The sequence below is a fragment of the Mirounga angustirostris genome, unplaced genomic scaffold, assembly GCF_029215605.1.
Source record: "Mirounga angustirostris isolate CCGP_5_RB_7025 unplaced genomic scaffold, mMirAng1.0.hap1 SCAF_11, whole genome shotgun sequence".
In the NCBI taxonomy this organism is placed as follows: domain Eukaryota; kingdom Metazoa; phylum Chordata; class Mammalia; order Carnivora; family Phocidae; genus Mirounga; species Mirounga angustirostris.
The window spans coordinates 43,087,993-43,109,110 of record NW_026991719.1 but is presented as its reverse complement, the minus strand read 5'-3'; the positions used below and the strand labels follow the sequence as shown (position 1 = coordinate 43,109,110).

Here is a 21,118-nt window from a genome sequence, read left to right as displayed (position 1 = left end):
ATGATCCTGGAGTCCCGGGATCGAGTCCTGCATCAGGCTCCCTGCTCAGCGGGAGTCTGCTTCTCCCTCTGACCCTCCCCCCTCTCATGTGCTCTCTCTCTCTCTCTCTCTCTCTCATTCTCTCTCTCAAATAAATAAATAAAATCTTTAAAAAAAGAAAAGAAAAGGGATCAGGGAGTGGGCAGCATAGTCCGAGGATCCCCTGGGTCACACAGGGAGAAACAGTTCCCCTGCTTGGAGTGAATTTAGGAGAGGTGGCATGGCCTCTCTGGGGACAAAAGATCCAGCAGACACCATTGAGCTGCTCCATTCACTAGCATAGGAACAGAGACACCAGTTGAAGGCAGCAATCTTTGGCTGTGCTTTACCATAAACTCCAAACCACTGCGCAGTTTCAGAACTAATTTCCTAGACAAAATGGCACTGGCCATAGCACATTAAGACCCTCCCCCCAGAGGATCAGTACACAGATCTCTAAAATTTGGAGATTTGAAATCCAGCTGAATGCCTGAGATAAAACACAGGAGTACTGTGCCACCGGGCAGGCAGACAGCCTTGATGCAGACAGGGTGAAGACAGGGATCTGGCGGAAGTGGGGGACACAAGAGGGGTGGTTGTTTGCTCGTCTGTGAGGGCTTCCTGAAGAGTGGTGGGTGCGAAACTTCCCACTCCAGGTAGGAGAGAGCAGGGCAAGGCCATTTCCCCCCTGGCCATTAGCACTGACCAACCTCAGTGAACAAAACAGCACCACCTAGTGGAGGCTGGAGCCACTTACAACAAGCCCTGCCCCCCTGCCCCCTGCAGGTACATCTCAGCTAGGGCAAGTCGGCCTGAGATTCAGTGCAGCAGGCCCCACCCCCAGAAGACCAGCATAAACTCCTCACATGCACCAAGTCCACTGGTCATAGAGTGCTGCACAGCTGCAGCTCTATGGGAAATAGGATCTAGCTTCCTTTTTTTTTGAATCTAGCTTCCTTTAACAAGCAAACCAAAACATACCTAAGATCTAGCTTCCTTTTTTTTTCTTGGACCTCTTCTTAATATAGCCATTACTCTCTAGAGCAGGAATATAACAGGCTTTCCCAACAAAAAACAGTGACCCAGACAAAATGACAAGATGGAGGAATTCACCCCAAAAGAAAGAACAGGAAGAAGTCATGGCCAGGAATTTAATCAATACAGATACAAATAAGATGTCTGAACTAGGATTTAAAACAATAATCATAAGGATACTAGCTGGGCTTGAGAAAAGTGTGGAAGAAACTAGAGAATCCCCTACTGCAGAGATAAAAGAACTAAAAACTAGTTAGGCCGAAATAAATAATGCTATAACTGAGATGCAAAACTGACTGGATACAATGACAATGAGGATGGACGAAGCAGAGGGACAAATCAGTGATATAGAAGATAAAATTATAGAAAATAACAAAGCTGAAAAAAGAGGGAAAAAAAGGTATTAGATCACGAATGTAGACTAGGGAACTCAGTGTCTCCTTAAAACATAATAATGTTCAGGGGCGCCTGGGTGGCTCAGATGGTTAGGCGTCTGCCTTCAGCTCAGGTCATGATCCTGGGATACTGGGATCGAGCCCCACGTTGGGCTCCTGGCCCAGTGGGGAGTCTGCTTCTCCCTCTCCCTCTGCCTCTCCCCTGCTCATGCTCTCTCTCTGTATCTCTCTGTCTCAAATGAATAAATAAAATCTTTAAAAAAAATAAAATAAATAAAACATAATGTTCATATCATAGAAGTTCAGGAAGAAGAGAAAGAAAATGGAACAGAAGGTTTATTTGAGCAAATTATAGCTGAAAACTTCCCTAAACTGGGAAAGGAAACAGACATTGAAATCCAAGAAGCACAGAGAGCTCCCATTAAATACAACAAAACCCGGTCATCACCAAGACATATCATAGTCAAATTCACAAAATACACAGACAAGGAAAGAATCCTGAAAGCAGCAAGGGAAAAAAGTCCTTAACCTATAAGGGAAGACAGATCAGGTCACAGCAGATCTGTCCACAGAAATATGACAGGCCAGAAGACAGTGGTAGGATATATTCAACATGCTGAATGGGAAAAATATGGAGCCAGAATACTTTATCCAGCAAGGCTGTCATTCATAATAGAAGGAGAGATAAAGAGTTTCCCAGACAAAAAATAAAGGAATTCATGACCACTAAACCAGCCCTGCAAGCAATATTAAAGGGGACTCTGAGTAGGGGGAAAAAAGACCAAAAACAACAAAGACTAGAAAGGAATAGAGAACATCACCAGAAACACCAGCTTTACGGGTAACACAATGGCACTAAATCCATATCTATCAATAGTCACTCTGAATGTAAATGGACAACATGCTCCAATCAAAAGACATAAGCTATCAGAATGGATAAAAAGCAAGACCCATCCATATGCTGTCTACAAGAGACTCATTTTAGACTTAAAGACATCTGCAGATCAAAAGTGAGGGGATGGAGAACCATCTATCATGCTAATGGATGTCAAAAGAAAGCCGGAGTAGCCATACTTATATCAGAAAAATGAGATTTTAAGTCAAACTGTAACAAGAGATGAAGAAGGGCATTATATCATAATTAAGGGGTCTATTCATCAAGAAGATCTAACAATTATAAGAATTTATGCCCCTAACTTGGGAGCACCCAAATATATAAATCAATTAATAACAAACATAAAGAAACTCATAGGTAATAATACAATAATATTAGGGGACATTAACACCCCACTTATAGCAATGGACAGATCATCTAAACAGAAAATCAGTAAGGAAACAATGGCTTCGAATGACACACTGGACCAGATGGACTTAACAGGTATATTCATCCTAAAGCAGCAGAATACATATTTTTTTAGTGCCCATGGAATATTCTCTACAATAGATCACATATTGGGTCACAAATCAGCCCTCAACAAGTACAAAAAGATGGAAATCATACCATGCATATTTTCTGACCACAATGCTATGAAACTTGAAGTCAACCACAAGAAAAATTTTGGAAAGACCACAAATACATGGAGATTAAAGAACATCCTACTAAAGAATGAATGTGTTACCCAGGAAATTAAAGAAAAAATTAAAAAACACATGGAAGCAAATGAAAATGAAAACATAAGAGTCCAAAACCTTTGGGATGCAGCAAAGGCAGCCTTAAAAGGGAAGTATATTGCAATATGGGCCTGTCTCAAGAAGCAAGAAAAGTCTCAAATACACAACCTAACCTCACACCTAAAGGAAGTAGAAAAGGAACAGCAAATAAAGCCTAAAGACAGCAGAAGAATGGAAATAATTAAGATTAGAGCAGAAATAAACAATAGAGAAACAAAAAACTAGAACAGATCAATGAAACTAAGCACTGGTTCTGTGAAAGAATTAATAAAATTGATAAACCCCCAGCCAGACTTATCCCAAAGAGAAAGGACCCAAATAAATAAAATCATGAATGAGAGAGACCACAGCCAACACCCCAGAAATCCAATTAATCATGAGAGAATATTATGAAAAATTATATGCCAACAAACTGGGCAATCTGGAATAAATGGACAAATTCCTACAAACATACAAACTACCAAAACTGAAACGGGATGAAATAGAAAATTTGAATAGACCCCCAACCAGCAAAGAAATTGAATCAGTCATCGAAAATCTCCCAACAGGGGTGCCTGGGTGGCTCAGTTGGTTAAGCGACTGCCTTCGGCTCAGGTCATGATCCTGGAGTCCCGGGATCGAGTCCCGCATCGGGCTCCCTGCTCGGCAGGGAGTCTGCTTCTCCCTCTGACCCTCCTCCCTCTCATGCTCTCTGTCTCTCATTCTCTCTCTCTCAAATAAATAAATAAAATCTTAAAAAAAAAAAATCTCCCAACAAACAAAAGTCCAGGGGCCAGATGGCTTCCCAGGGGAATTCTACCAGACATTTAAAGAAGAGTTAATACCTAGTCTTCTCAAACTGTTCCAAAAAATGCAAAAGGAAGGAAAACTTCCAAACTCATTCCATGGGGCCAACATTACCTTGATTCCAAAACCAAAGACCCATTGAGAAAGAGAACTACAGGCCAATATCCCTGATGAACATGGATGCAAAAATTCTCACAAGATACTAGTAAATTGAGGGGCGCCTGGGTGGCCCAGTTGGCTAAGCAGCTGCCTTCAGCTCAGGTCTATGATCCTAGGTTCCTGGGATCAAACCCTGCATCAGGCTCCCTCCTCAGCCAGGAGCCTGCTTCTCCCTCTCCCTCTGCCTGCCGCTCTGCCTACTTGTACTTTCCTCTCTGTCTCTCTGTCAAATAAATAAATAAAATCTTGAACGAAAAGATACTAGTAAATTGAATCCAACAGTACATTAAAAGAATTATTCACCATAATCAAGAAGGATTTATTCCTGGGCCACAGGGGTGGTTCAATATCTGAAAATCAATCAAAGTTGATACACCACATTAATAAAAGAAAGGATAAGAATCAAATGATCCTCTCAATAGATGCAGAAAAAGCATTTGACAAAATACAGCATCCATTCTTGATAAAAACCCTCAGTAAAATAGGGATAGATGGAACATATCTCAACATCATAAGTGCCTTATAGGAAAAACCCACAGAAATATCATCCTCAATAGTGAAAAACTGAAAGCTTTATCTCTACAGCCAGAAACAAGACAGGGATGTCCACTCTCACCATTACTATTTAACATAGTACAGAAAGTCTTAGCCTCAGCAATCAGACAACAAAAAGAAATAAAAGACATCTGAATCAGCAAGGAAGAAGTCAAACTTTCACTATTTGCAGACATAATACTCTATATAGAAAACCTGAATGACTCCACCAAAAATTACTAGAACTACCACATGAATTCAGCAAAGTTGCAGGATATAAAGTCAAAGTACAGAAATACGTTGCATTTCTATACACCAATAACAAAGTAGCACAAAAAGAAACCAAGGATTTGATCCCATTTATAATTGCACCAAAAATAGTAAGATATCTAGGAATAAACCTAACCAAAGAGGTAAAAGATCAGTACTCTGAAAACTATAGAACACTTATGAAAGTAATTGAAGAGGACACAAAGACATGGAAAAAACATTCCATGCTCGTGGATTAGAAGAACGAACATTGGTAAAATGTCTATACTACCCAAAGCAATCTACACATTTAATGCAATCTCTATCAAAATACCAATAGCATTTTTCACAGAGCTAAAACAAATCCTAAAATTTGTACAGAACCACAAAAGACCCCAAATAGCCAAAGCAATCTTGAAAAAGAAAAGTAAATCTGGAGGCCTCACGATTCTGAACTTCAAGCTATATTACAAAGATATAGTCATCAAAAGAGTATGGTACTGGCCCAAAAACAGACACATGGATCAAGGGAACAGAACAGAGAATCCAGAAATGGACCCACAACTATATGATCAACTAATCTTTGACAAATCAGTAAGGACTATCCAACAGAAAACAGACAGTCTCTTCAATAAATAGTGTTGGGAAAACTAGACAGCAACATGCAGAAGAATGAAACGGGATCATTTACACCATACACAAAAATAAAATCAAAATGGATGAAAGACCTAAATGTGAGACAGGAAACCATCAAAATCCTATAGGAGAACACAGGCAGCAACTTTTTGACCTTGGCCATAGCAACTTCTTGCTAGACACATTGCCAGAGCCACGGGAAACAAAAGCAAAAATGAACTATTGGGACTTCATCAAGATAAAAAGCTGCACAGTGAAGGAAACAATCAACATAATTAAAAGACAGCCTACAGAATGGGAGAAGATATTTGCAAGTGATATATCTGATAATGGGTTAGTATCCAAAATGTATAAAGATCTTATTAAACTCAACCCCCAGAAAACAAATAATTCTGTTAAGAAATGGGCAGACAACATGAATAGACATTTTTCCAAAGAAGACATACAGATGGCTAACAGACACATGAAGAGATGCTCAACATCACTCATCATTAGGGAAACACAAATCCAAACCATGATGAGATACCACCTCACGCCTGTCAGAATGGCTAAAATTAACAACACAAGAAACAATAGGTGTTGGTGAGGATGCTGAGAAAGGGGAGCCCTCTTGCACTGTTGGTGGGAATGCAAACTGGTACAGCCACTCTGGAAAACAGTATGGAGTTTCCTCAAAAGGTTAAAAATAGAACTACACTACAACCCAGCAATTGCACTACCAGGTATTTACCCACAGGATACAAAAGTACAGATTTGAAGGGGTACATGCACCCCCATGTTTATAGCGGCATCGTCAACAATAGCCAAACTATGGAAAGAGCCCAAGTGTCCATTGACTGATGAATGGATAAAGAAGAAGTGTTATATACACACACACACACACACAAAGAAATATTACTCAGCTGTCAAAAAGAATGAATCTTGTCATTTGCCATGATGTGGATGGAGCTATAGTGTACTATGCTAAGCGAAATAAGCCAGTCAGAGAAAGACAAACACCATGTGATTTCACTCATATGTGGAATTTAGGAAACAATACAGATGAACATATGGTAAGGGAAAAGAAACAAGAGAGGGAGGCAAACCATAGGAGTCTCTTAATGATAGAGAACAAACTGAGAGTTGATGGAAGGAGGTGGGTGGAGGATGGGTTAAATGGGTGATGGGTATTAAATGTGGGCACTTGTTATGATGAGCAGTGGGTGTTATATGTAATTGTTGAATCACTAAATTCTACTCCTGAAACCAATATTACACTATATTTTAACTAACTAGAATTTAAATAAAAATTTGGTAAAAAGTAATGCAAAGCTTCTGCACAGCAAAGATGCCACCAACAAAAGGAAAAGACAACCAACTGAATGAGAGAAAATATTTGTAAATCATATATATGATAAGGGTAAATATCCAAAATATATAAAGAAGTCATACAACTCAATAGCAAAAAGCAAACAAACAAACAAATAATCCAATTAGAAAATGGGCAGAGGATCTAATAGATCTTTTTCTAAGGAAGACATACAGACGGCCATGAAAAGGTACTCAACATCACTGATCATCAGGGAAATGCAAATCAAAACCACAATGAGATATCACCTCACACCTGTCAGAATAGCTATTATCAAAAGAAGAAATAAATGTTGATGAGGATATGAAGAAAAGGGAAACCTCATGCACAACTGGTAGGAATGTCAATTGGTGCAGCCACTATTGAAAACAGTAGAGTTTCCTTTAAAAATTAAAAATAGAACTACCATTTGACCTAGCAATTCAACTTCTGTGTATTTATCTGAAAAAAACGAAAACACTAATTCAAAAACATATGGGCACCCCCATGTTCACTGCAGCACCATTTATAATAGTCAGGATATGGGAACAACCTAAGTGTCCACTGATGGATGAATGGATAAAGAAAATGTGGTAGATGTATATGCAATGGAATATTATTCAGCCCTAAAAGTGAAGGAAATCTTGCCATTTGCAACAACGTGGATGAACCTTAAGGGCATATGATACATAAAATGAGTCAGAGAATGAGAAATACTATATGATCTCACATATATATGGAATCTAAAAAATGAGCTCATGCATATGGGAAGGGGGTAGATGGGCAAAATATGTGAAGGTGGTCAAAAGAAGGTGGTCCAGTTCTAAAATAAATAAGTCATCAGGATATAATGAACAGCATGGTGACTATAGTTAATAATGCTGTTTTGCCTATTTTTAAGTTGCTAAGAGTATAGACCTTAAAATTTCTCATCATAAGAAAAAACTGTAATTATGTATGGTGACAGATATTAACTACACTTACTGTGGTGATCATTTAGCAATATATACAAATATCAAATCATTATGTTGTATACCTGGAACTGATATAATGTTACATGTCAATTATATCTCAATTAAAAAAAAAGAAGACTATGGTTGTCCTCTGGCTCTCTTTTAATTGCTTTTGTGTAGTCAAGCCAGGTTCATGTCCTCTAGGAACTGTGTAATTGTCTAGGAAGTGGTACTTAAAAATATCAGAAATTTGGGAAATATGACCACTTGTGGGGAAGGCAGCAGAATCTCAGCTCTGCCACTTCCCAGCTATTTGACCTTGAGCAAGATTCTTCACCTCTCTGATCTTTGGTATCTTCATTTCTAAAATGAATCTAATAATCTCTTCCCTACCATACAGAGTTGTTTTAAGGATTGAAGTGTAATAGCATATTAACAGGATTAACACTTAAAATGCAAGTAAGCTCCCTATTCTGTAGGCCACTAAGATTGTGCCCTAGGACTACTATCTTCTTAATGCCTATGATGGGTATCTTCTGAAAGCTACCTTTGAAAGGAACAGAGTTCAGAGGCCACCTTCAGGGTAGTGCAGGCTGAAGTTGGAAAGGCTGTGTCCAGTTTGAGACAGGGGAATGTGTATGGCACCAAATCTCAGAAAGGGAGATTTTAATACTGGGGACTCAAATCTTGGAACTGGAACTCAAGACTAATCAATTGTATCCTTTTCTCTCCCCCTTCCTTTTTTTCTCTATTCTTCTCTTGTCATTTCAGGTGCATGATGCGTGCCGGAGACGGTTTTCCAAGGAATGCTGGTTTGGAAGTCATCGAACATCAGTCATTCCTCCCACTGCCCTCAGCGACCCTAAAGGAGATGGTGAGTACCTAAACTTTAACCTCAGAATGTATTTCATTGGGGAGGGAGGGAAGGTGTTAAGACTGGGGAAGTTTTTTAATTAAATTATTATTCTCAACCAGTCAAACATTTTGGGGGAATAGGAATGTGCATATATGTAGAGACAGCTCATGTTTCTTTTTAGACCTTTGGGATAATGACTGTTGATGTTTATGGTGCATATGTATGTGGGCATGTTCTCTGTAGGCTTTGTCTCAATTGTTTCTGAATTATCAGACTTGATTCCAACTTCTTCATGATTTTCAGACACTAGATAATTCATAAAATAAGTTTCCTTGCATCCAGGTGGGCAAGGAAGAACTACATAAAGGCCCAGGTCATGTTATTTTTAGAATGAACACTAACAACAAGATTGACTCCAAATCTGAAACCAGCATGATTATTGCCCCAGCATGCTCTGCTGATGCTTTGTCAATTCCTAAACACTAGTGATTTATCTAATGCCCCATGAGTTAGTTTTGAGCCTTTCCTTCTAGTCATTTACAATCTCGATCCAATTGAATCTCACTCTTGAGAGACTTTTTTCAGTAACAGTTGTACTCGGGTGCATTTTGAGGGTTAGATGAACTAACATTTGTTAAAGATGGTTTTAAAATACAGGAAGGGGATCAGTAAGCCATCCTTATGCTAATTTAACATCCTTCTGTGGTATGAACTGAACAAATTTGAGAGAGACTATAGACTCCCTGTTTTGCGACGCTGTGGTTGTATTAATGCAGCTCAAAGAAGCGTGAGATTTTTCTTGAAAGGCTCTTTCAGGCTGTTGAGTCATCTGGAGTTTAAAATCGACTAAATCCTCTAAGCCCTTTTCACACTTGATGCTGCCAAACCAAGTTCCTATTGTCCTATTCTGGTACGATTTATGTCCTTGGGCCTACAATCCAAGCTTCACATTTATCCCCTTTTCATCTTGTTGACTTTGACCCATGTGCCCTTTGAGGTCATTTTTCAATCTTGATTTTGTCATCCAATAGCTCTCCTTCCAGCTTTGAGTACTTCAGAGTTGAGAAGCCAGCCTTCTATGTTTTCATTTGAATTGTTGATTAAAATTATTAAATAGTACGGGACACTCCCTTACGATTAACATCAGCCTATTCAAAAGCAACTTTGTGGGCACACTTACCTGGTTATGAATCTGTCTAACATTGCTACATTCCAGCCCATGATGCCACACAATTTTTTCACCTTGTTCACAAGATTCCCTTCACAAACTTGGCCTTGCTCAAATGCATACGTTCTCTAACTCTGGGGGAAATGCTGGATGGGGCTGCCCTTGTCATCTCCTAGGAATAGCTTTCTGCCAGCACTGCTATCTCTTGTCTTCCCATCTGTGACCAAATTAGGTTTGACACTGAAGTTTGAGTTGTCTTAATTATAGAATTTTCTCTTTATCTCAGTTTCTCACCCCCATCCTGGATTATTTTATTAATCGTTGCAACATGATGCTCTTGTACATACGGAGAAATGAACACCCAGAGAAGTTAAGATGTTTGCTGTAGGTTAGTGAATAAATCTGAAGGGCAACCAGCTGTGGCACACAGCTGCATACTGTTGTAGAAGTACACTGCAGAAGGCAGCCCACACTCCAAGCTACCAAATGGATCTACAAACGATTTCAGCTACAACCTCATGGCTATTTAATTTATAGATAACATTAGCATAATTATTTTTCCTATTTCTTTTTTTTTATTTAAAGATTTTTATTTATTTATTCATGAGAGACAGAGAGAGAGAGAGGCAGAGGGAGAAGCAGGCCCCCAAGGAGCAGAGAGCCCGATGAGGGACTCGATCCCAGGACCCTGGGATCATGACCTGAGCCGAAGGCAGACGTTTAACCATCTGAGCCACCCAGGCGCCCTATTTTTCCTATTTCTTAATTTAATTCTGGACTAGTTAATATATTCACATGGTTCAAATTTTTTTTAAATAGAAACACATGTGCACATGTTTAGTAAAAAAAAAAAACTTACTATCCTTTCTCTCAATCTTCTCAATCTCCCATAGCCCCATCCCATCCCCACTCACAAAAAGTTGGTTACTGCCACTAGTCTATTGAAGAGCTTCCAGTATTTCTTCCTGTATATACTAGTAATTATAAACATATATTTTTATCCCTTCCCTTTTTAACACTATACACATTCCTCTGAAACTTGCTTTTTTTTTTTCCTTCACAGTATATTTTGGAGATCTTTTTGTATCAACAAAAGATTGCCTCCTCATTCCTTTTTACAGCTACAAGATACCCCATTATATGAATATATACCATAATTTATTTGACCAGTTCTCTAATTTGGTAGTTTTCAGTCTCTTGTTTTTATAACAATGCTGCAATTGACAATCTCATACAGGTCATTTTACATATACATCTATAGGAAAAATTCCCAGAAGTGTAGTTACTGGGTCATAATGTATAGGCATTTGTGATTTTCATAGATGCTGTCAAATTGCCCCCCATGGGGCTTGTGTCACTTTGCACTTCCACCCTCAGTGAGAGTTCATAGTTTCCGTGACTTCCTCAATCAAGTGTATCATCTATTTTTTTTATTTTTGCCAATCTTCTGGATAAGAAAAAAGTGGTACCATGGCCTGGTTTTAATTAGTATCTTTCTTATTTATGAATGAGTTTGGTCATCTTTTCACCTTTAAGAAACAATTTATATTTCCTTTTCTCATCAATGTAACACCTAGCTCATTTTCATCTCAACACTGGGAAACAAGTTAGTTTTTTGAATGGCCCACTTTGCAGATAAGGAAACGGAGTCCCAAATAGCTCACAGTAGTTGGTCTTAGTGCCACTGCTGCCTCATCTCCAGAAAGGGACTAACCCATCATGTTAAAAATCACTGGGCATAGACAGGTCTATTCCAGGACCTCTGGCAGGGAGAGTCCTTGCTTCTAAGCATAGCTCACAGTTCCACTAGATGTTGGCAGAAAACTGTTTCCATAAATCCTTTCACTGGAGTACATATCCAAAGTCACATGATCACCTGGAGGATGTTAGCAAAAGGTTGCTGAATAAGGAAAGGAAGCACAGAGCAGAATCAGCTTCTCAAACAAAGGAGGGGTAAGCCTGAAGCCAGGCCATAAGTTGGGGCCTACATTGTTGGTTGGATAAGGAGCAAGCACATAAAACAATACTACCTTTTTTAGGGGTGCCTAAGGTAGCTTAGTCGGTTAAGTGTCTGACTCTTGATTTTGGCTCAGGTCATGATCTCTGGGTTGTGAGATCAGGCTCCGTGCTGGGCATGGAGCCTACTTAAGATTCTCTCTCTCCCTCTCCCTCTGCCCCTCCCCCACACCCACACCCCCTCACCCATGTGTGTGCACATGCACTCCCTCTCTAAAAGAGAAAATAAATAAAATAAAAATAAAAAGATACTACCTTTTTTGATGATTTTCTTCATGTATCTTATGACCTGACCCCTAATGTTTTATACCATACTAAACAGTCTCACCCTTATTTTTGAACTGCTTCCTCACATCTTGTTGTCATTTTATATGGTTCCTGTCATCTCTCTGACCTCATTTCTGCCACTCTCCCCCTCACTCACTCCACAACAGTCATGCTGTTCTGTTCAGTGGTCCTCAGACACCCCGGACAGTCTCCTTTCTCTGGGTCCTAGCACTTATTCCTTCTTCTGCCCCCAAAACTCTTCCCCCTAATATCTGCATTGCTCACTTTTTTACTTCATTCAAGTCTCATCTCAAATGTCCCCTCCCCAGAGAAGCTGTCCCTGACCACCCGGTTTAAAATAACACCCCCTTTAGTCTCCATCCTGTTTCCCTGACTTCTTTTTCTTCATATCATATTATTTTCTTTTTTTTTTAAGATTTTATTTATTTATTTGACAGAGAGAGACATAGCGACAGCAGGAACACAAGCAGGGGGAATGGGAGAGGGAGAAGCAGGCTTCCCGCAGAGCAGGGAGCCCGATGTGGGACTCGATCCCAGGACCCTGGGATCATGACCTGAGCCGAAGGCAGACGCTTAACAACTGAGCCACCCAGGTGCCCCATATCATATTATTTTCTATATTTCTTTGTTATGTTGTGCCTCCCGCCATTAGAATATAAGTTCCACAAGAGCAGAAACTATTTCTATCTTGCCCACCACTGTATTCTCAGAACATAAGAAGGACAAGCACAGAGAATGCCCTCAATACATATTTGTTGAATGAATGAATGAATGAATGAATGTCTTAACTACCATTGCGCCAACATATTACCTTTTGTAAAACAAATGTTCAAAAGGGTACTACCTTTGGATATTGTGTTCAGGGAGAATAACTACTTCCAAGCTATGCTACTGAAGGGACATAGCAGACTCCCCTTATAGCTGTGAGTCCTAGCAAGCTCTGAAAATTTGGTGCCTGACTGGCTAACTGGCTAAGGATGCCTTCAAAGTCTACTGGCCAGTGAGTAGGAATTGGCCCATAAAGGAAGCCTGCTTTAGGTTTTTCCAGGCAAAACAGCCATGAAATCTGCTCATGTCAGCAGTATTCTTCCAGGCTCCCTTTTACCCAGGATACAAAAAATGGGACAACTCAACCCACCTCCCTCCCTATGCCCCGCACCATTCAGGAGTGGACCACATGCCTTTTGCCCTTTGCATTTCTTTTGCTGGAGTATTCCTGGCAAGTCACAAAAGTTTAGGGGCTCATGATTTGTCTACCATCTCCTAGGGGGCCATTGCTCACTGCCTGTCTCCCTGCCAACAAGCTCTAAGACTCAGCATGAGCGGGCAGGCATTGGCAAATTAGACTGCTATAACTCCACTTCCCTATAGGGAACTTCAGAGTTAAGAATTATTAAAAGCCTTTCTCTTGTTCAGACAATTTCCCTATAGTCTTGTTTCCCCTGAAAGTTGGTGTGATAACTAGGATTGCTCTGCTAGAGCCTTAGAGGAGTGATTAAATCTCCCTCCTTCCTCCCACATTGATATGTTCCGTCATTAGCTCCTGACTAAAAGACAGCCTTTCCCTCCTCCTCTCTCCTTATCTGGTACCTTCTCACTGTGAGAACTGAGCTATCCCAGGCAAAGAGAGAAATAATTGGTATTCTGATCCTCCTCTTGGGTGATCAACCCTCTCCTTCTTCAGTTTCCCCACAGTGTTTTATTAATCCTTCGTTGTGGCACCAATTTCCTTAATCTTTGTGTTCCAACATACTACTGTGTATGAGTCTGTTCCCCCAGCTTGGGGGCAGGGGCTATACCCCTAGCAGTATCTACTATGATGATTGGTATCTAGTAATTGCTCAGCAAATGTTTGCCTGGCAACAGTTGGGCAGACATTAAATGAAACTCCCTTTGGGTTGTGTTCTGAATTCCCCTCTGCTTCTCAGTCTCAGGAGACTGGAGCATAAGGAAACTCCGAGAGTTGTTGGATATGTCTTTTTGCCTTACTTGTGGTGATTGTATCATGGGTGTTTGCATATATCTAAACTCATTAAATTGTGTAGTTTATATTAAACTCATTAAATTGTGTAGTTTAATATTAAAATATTAAATATGTGTAGTTCTTTGTTTATCAATTATACCTCAATAAAGCTGTTTTTCAAAAAGTCTTTGCAAAATGTAATGTCAAGTTGTGTCTTATTTCCATCTCAACGGCCCTTTTCTTTTTTCTCCTTTTCTTTTTATTGTGTGCATGTATCAGGCCAATTAGTAGTATCTTCAGACTTCTGGAACCTCGATTGGTCATCAGCCTGTTCATGTCCCCTTCTCATCTTCATCAACTCCAAAAGTGGCGATCACCAAGGGATCGTCTTCCTCCGAAAGTTCAAACAATACCTTAATCCGTCTCAAGTTTTTGACCTGTCGAAGGGTGGACCTGAAGCCGGGTAAGCATGGGCTAAGGGATATAGTTGGGTATATAGAAGGGACACTTCACGCTATACATTCTAGACTAGGATAGGTTTCCTGGAATCAGTTCTAGTACCTGGGCAGGAAAGATATATTTTCTCAAGTCAGGATGCAGACACATAACTTCAGAGTATTTGGGGTTGGCTTGTTGGAAGATTTTTAGCCCTCTCCCAGAAATCCCTTCAAGCCCATGCCCTGCTCTCAGATTTGTTCCACCTTTCCTGGTTGGAAGAAGTCTAACTATGTCTCCTGACCTCAGAGGAAGAGGCAAATGGGCATTGCTGTTCACCTTTCCTGTCCCTCATTCTTTCCTGGGGCCAAATAGATATATCTCCACTATAGACCTGTTTTACTTATGGGCCATCTGGCTGTTCAGCTCTGGTTTCTGTGAAGCCACTGGCCACTGTGCAAGGCATTCTTCTTGGGCGTCAGCAAGTGGGTTTAGCTAGGTTACTAGTAGCTTCCAGAACAAGGGTAGGCATAGAAGAGGGTGGGATGAAGCAAGGCCTCATCTCCAGGATTACTTATGGGAGCATTGCCTGTGATGTTAGGTACACAGAGAGATAGGAGCGAAGTGAAAGAAGGCAGGTAGCCTGTTAGCAGGATGCAGAAGCAGTAGTCCTTAGCTCCTGGCACAGTATAGAAAGGAGTTGTAAAATCTAGCAGTTCATGAAATGACTCTCCTTCTTCTCTTTCTTTCAGGCTATGCATGTTCAAGAATTTTGCTCGTTTTCGCATTGTGGTTTGTGGTGGAGATGGCAGCGTGAGCTGGGTCTTATCTCTGATTGATGCCTTTGGATTACATGAAAGGGTGAGTTCCTAGCTGACTCAGTTCAGCCATTGCTAGAGAGACTGAGGGTATGAAGCAGCTCATCCCAAAAAGTCCCTGGTCTTCACTCTCCTTACCTATATCACACATGTTTTCCACTGGTTTCATAGTCAACCTGACAGACAGATAGCCAATCTAAGCTTCCTCACCTAAACAATTTCCTGTGGGAAGGAGAAATGAGGGAGTTAGTAGAAAGAATGAGCAGTGCTTTATTCCCCAGGCCCCAGAGTAAAGATTTGAAGGGAAGGAGAGCAAACAAAAAAGAAGCGTCTTCAGGCCACATTCAGCCCCCAATTTCCTTCCCCTCCTGAGGCTACTGATTTTCTTCCCTGAGTCACAAGAGTAGCCGAAACTTTCCTCTCACTTTCCCCCCTCTCCCTAGATAGCTCCCTGCTCTTCTGACTCTAGTAGCTTTGTCTCCCAAGACACCTTATCTCCTTGGCCAAGCCTTGATAGAAATTTGTGGCTATACCTCTCTTTCATAAGCTATCTATAAATATTGGCATATTCCAACCTTTCCCTGTACTGAGTACATTCTGCCTTGTCAAGAATGGGGCCAAACTTTTTAAGAAAAAGTTCACTCAGCCTCAGATATCTTCCTACTACACTTCCTAAAATCAGAAGTCTCTTATTGCCACTGGCTTTGAGACCACTATCTTTCCCAAGGAGCACCTTCTGGGTTCTTTTATGGGTGGATCTTGGTAGGATTGACTGAATATTTTGCCTGGTTTTGTTCTTGCAGTGTCAATTGGCAGTCATCCCACTTGGAACTGGCAACGATCTGGCCCGTGTCCTAGGTTGGGGTGCGTTCTGGAACAAAAACAAGTCACCTGTGACCATCCTCAACAGAGTGGAGCAGGCTAGTGTGAGGATTCTAGACAGGTGAGTGGCTGAAAGATCAGGTCGTTGTGCTTATTCCAGTCCCATATCAGTTACTCTCAGTTATATCATCTCATTCCTTTCTGGCTTCAGTGCAGGGCAGTTTTGGGGGGCCTTGTCTATTAAGAAGTCAGGGTCTACCATGTATCCTTTAGACATCACTAAAGCCCCTCTTCACACTTAAAAGATCCTAAATCAGGAGCCCCTCAGGTAAATTTAAAGGGTTTTGTAAACTGCCTTCAAATTGCATAGCTAATTTTCTTTTTTTTTAAAGATTTTATTTATTTATTTGAGAGAGAGAGAGAGCACATGAGAGGGGGAGGGCCAGAGGGAGAAGCAGACTCCCCGCTGAGCAGGGAGCCCAATGCGGGACTCGATCCTGGGACTCCAGGATCATGACCTGAGCCGAAGGCAGTCACTTAACCAACTGAGCCACCCAAGCACCCCATAGCTAATTTTCTATATAAGCATATTTTTTTCTTGGAAGTGATTCTATCTTTCTATTCTATTCTAGAATAGTATAGAAACTATTCTATAGCTTCATCAGTTTTTCAAAGAAACTCAAAAAAATTAGGGTTCAGAAACAATTGGCCTAGATTGTCTTTGCTCTAGAGAAGAATGAGTATTGCCATCCTATCTCCTGAGAAGAAGAGGTAAGGTCAATGCTGGGTCATAGTATTTGATTTATGGCTGCCCATAAGAATATTCTGGGAAGCTTTTTCAAGGTACCAAGCTGAGCCCACCACAAAGATTCTTATTCAGTACATCTTGGGTAGGGCCCTGGTATATGTATTTTATAAAAGCACCTGAGGTGATCTTGATAGTTACCTCTCTGGTTGAAAAGCACCGCCCTCTGACCCTATGATGGAATTCTTTCCATCACACTGGCCTCGAGAAGTCATGAGGTGGAGGCCCCAATTGTAGTATATCTTGAGATCAGGTGACCTGAAATAGTGTGGGCATCACTACAACTCATCTTCCCCCACCACATAAACATTTTGACCTTTTTCTTGACATGTGAAGCATTGATGACAGCCTGTGATGAAACAGAGCCCTAAATATCTGTCTTTGACCTTCATTTCAGATGGAGTGTGATGATCCGTGAGACTCCCAGACAAACCCCATTGCTAAGAGGACAGGTTGAAATGGATGTACCCCGATTTGAGGTAACTACTGCCCAGCTGTAATTCAGGCCAACACCTTTATTACACAGTGCAATAATAGGCAAAACCCAGAGAGAAGCTTTTGTATTGTCCATGGGCTCAGTGAGGATGAGATCACTGAGACTGGAGACACGTCAATCAGCAGCTTTTACTAGGAACTGTGTTAGGCATTGGGGATATAATTCATTCAACCATTTACTTATTCATTCATTCAAAATATGTATGGAAAATATTTATGGATTCCCTACTATGTGTGAGATACTATTCTGGGAGCTGTTCTTATGTACTAGTGGGTAACAAAGAATGACACAGTTCATGTTGTCACGGAGTTCATAGTCTAGTAATAGAAACAATAGTTTTAATAAAATAGTGTGAGTGTTAGTATATAAGGAAGTAGAGAGGGGTGTGAACACCTAGCAGGTGTACCAAACCCAGTCTGGGGGAAATCAAGGAAAGCTTCTCAAAGAGCCATTTCAGAAAAGATTGAAGGACCAGAGGGAGTCAATCAAGATAGCAAGAAAGAGGAGGCCTGTTCCAGACAGACTGAATAGTGCATGTTGTTCCAAAGGCAAGACAGAGCATAGAATATTCACAGAATGGAATGGAATATTCACATACATTTATTAATGGCTAAGACATAGGGGTCAGGGAGGAGAAATACAGGGAGAATGACTAAAGATGAGGCTGGAAAAGCAATCAGGGGCCAGGCCAGGAAGAAACCAGTAATCCATGGTAGGAAGTTTGGGCTTTTATCCTAATGAGAATTATAGAGGGATTTTTTTCTTATATTATTATGAGAATTTTCAAATATACTAGCTTCTTGAACTCAATAGTAAAACTAATTAAGACTCTAGCCTACAGGATGTAACTCTGAAAGACATAAAAAGGCTTATTTCAATATAAATGACATTTTATTGGCCATCTACTATATGTATATCACAGTACATATTATTAGGCATTATATTAAAGTTTGAGATATATAATGCCAATAAGCATGCAAACATATATATATATATATATATATAATGGTAGAGTCTACCATTAACATTTCACTATACTTGCTTTATCACATATCTGTGCATCTATCCATTCTGCTATCTAATAGTATTCTGCTATTTAACAGAAGTGTTTTAAGCAGAAGAGTTCCATGATACATGGAAAAACAATTGAAAGAATAAAGACTAGAGGCAAGGAGAAAAGAGAAGAGATGCAGTTGTCTAGGCAAAAAAAATGATGGTGATTTGGACTGGTGAAGTGGTAACAGGGATAAGGAGATGTGGGCATATTTAAGACATATGGGAGGGATAGAATCATCAGGACTTGATAGATGTTTGAATGTAGGAGGTGATGGGAGAGGGAGAAGTAGAAGCTGTAGTTAAGAATACAGACTTGGGCACTTGGCTGGCTCAGTTGGTAGAGCATGTGACTCTCAATCTCAGGGTCATGAGTTCAAACCCCACATTGGGCAAGAAGCCTAGAAAAAAAAAAAGAATACAGACTCAAGAGGCAGACTACCTGGAATCAAATCCTGGCTCTGCCACCTATCAGCTACCCCTTTCCTGTGCCTCAGTTTGCTGTTCTGTGAAATGGAGTTATTATAAGGACTACATAAGAAAATATTTATATATATACCTTAGAACAGAGCCTGGTACATAGTAAGTATGATATAAATGAATGCTATTATTATTACTTATATTATTATAATAAGAGGTAACACTCTGGCATTGGAAAGATGGGGGTTCAAATCCCAGATCTATTGTTTACTAGCTAGGCAATATGAGATTGTTTGTTCATTTGAAATATGGAAGAAAAAGTTACCTCCATGAGTTTTTGAGAATTATTTAAATGAGAGCAAGCAATATATATCTCTTATTTTTAGAATGACCACAGATCTAAGATTATCTATGGGGCTCTTCAACAAGAATTCTTTGATTTTGATTATCTTCAGAGAGGCAGTTGAGTTGTTGGTAAAGAGTCAGTAGGAAATAATAAGGGGATAAGGATGGGCAGCAGACTATGTCCCAGTCCTTTGATTCCAGGGCTGAACACTCCTTTCTCCCTAGGCTGCTGCCATCCAACATCTAGAATCTGCAACCACTGAGCTGAACAAAATCCTGAAGGCCAAGTACCCCACAGAGATGATCATCGCAACCAGGTCAGTCTTCCTTTAGCTTTCAAACTGGGGTGCTTTTTTCCCTTCATGGTCTGTTCCTCGGTCAGAGAAGGAGCTCCTTTTGATAGCTTGGGGTACTGAAGCCAAGGAAAGTATCAGATTTCTCCCACTCAAACCTCCTGAATGGAAAGTTTAGGAAAAAATAGATGAGATTGAGGAGAGGGCTCCTGCTAGTCCAAAAAGACAAAATTACAAGCCAGAGATTTGGAAGGATTACAGAAGGGAAACAACATTCCATGCTATTCAAGAGCATAACATAACACCCTGCAGTAGGGAAACCTTGCTTTCCATCTGACCCTGGGAAAGGTCTCTGTAGAACTGATGACAGCTGCTTTCTCATATCCTAAACAACATATTCTGCCCTTCCAAATATGTGGGTCATTCATTCCTCCTGGGACACTTTGGATGGTTCCTGATGAGTCTGCTATATTGTCCTTTGATAAACACTCCCCCCCCCCAGGACAGTCCTCCCAAAGTCATTATGTTTGTATTAAATTATATGGGCCCTTGAACCATAGCTGATTTGACCCAGGGTGAAAACCTGACCCAAGTTGGAGCAATCGAATTTTCTTTTCTGGAAATTCTGAATTTAGGGCTAAGAAATTCTAGTTAAACTCTCTTAGGTACTCATGTATTTGACCATATATACATGAAGAAATGGAAAACCAAAGGGAGAGGGGAAAGGAAGGAGAGGGAGAGAAGACAGATCAGGAAAGAGAGAGAAGGAAAGAGAAGGTGGAAGATGGACTTCATAAGAGAGAAGGGCTCTGGACCTCATGGTCCATATCATGTTGTCCCATCTATCTTATCTTTGCAGATTCCTGTGCTCAGCAGTGGAAGATTTTGTGGTGGATATTGTAAAGGCCTGGAGTCGGATAAAAGAGAACAATACAGCTATAGAATCCGTGATTTTGAAAGTAAGTTTCCATTCCTTTTATCTTGCATGCTTTGTGGAGCCAGGGCCTCCTTTTTATCTTTTATTTTTTAATTATATATTTTGGATACTAACCCTTTATCAGACATGTCATTTGTAAATATCTTCTTCCATTCCATAGGTAGCCTTATGTTTTGTTGATTATTTCCTTCACTGTTCAGAGCTTTTTATTTTGATGTAATCCCAATATTTTATTTTTGCTTTTATTTTCCTTATCTAAGGGGACCTATCTAGAAAAAAGTTGCTATGGCTGATGTCAGACAAGTTACTGTCTGTGCTCTCTTCTAGGATTCTTATGGTTTCATGTCTCACATTTAGGTCTTTCATCCATTTTGAATTTGTTTTGTGTATGGCATAAGAAAGTGGTCTAATTTCTTTCTTTTGCAGGTTAATGTCCAGTTTTCCCAACACAATTTGTTGAAGAGACAGTCTTTCCCATTGGATATTCTTTCCTGCTTTGTTGAAGATTAACTGACCATATAATTATGGGTTTACTTCTAGGTTTTTTATTCTGTTCCACAGATCTCTACATCTATTTTTGTGCCAGTATCATACTGTTCTAATTACTACAGCTTTGTAATATAACTTGAAGCCCAGAATT

At 40.2% G+C, this 21,118-nt stretch overlaps 1 protein-coding gene across 1 annotated transcript in view; it reads left to right on the top strand.

Annotated features, from left to right (window-relative positions):
- The window catches only part of DGKK (diacylglycerol kinase kappa), a 147,134-nt gene that overhangs the window by 82,463 nt on the left and 43,553 nt on the right, over nucleotides 1–21,118 (top strand). Inside the window, exons 8-14 of the mRNA XM_045877990.1 lie at nucleotides 8,535–8,637; nucleotides 14,334–14,517; nucleotides 15,242–15,350; nucleotides 16,111–16,250; nucleotides 17,332–17,413; nucleotides 19,474–19,565; nucleotides 20,401–20,500. Of these exons, the coding sequence (XP_045733946.1) occupies nucleotides 8,535–8,637; nucleotides 14,334–14,517; nucleotides 15,242–15,350; nucleotides 16,111–16,250; nucleotides 17,332–17,413; nucleotides 19,474–19,565; nucleotides 20,401–20,500 (810 nt within the window). The remainder of the gene's footprint in view (nucleotides 1–8,534; nucleotides 8,638–14,333; nucleotides 14,518–15,241; nucleotides 15,351–16,110; nucleotides 16,251–17,331; nucleotides 17,414–19,473; nucleotides 19,566–20,400; nucleotides 20,501–21,118) is intronic.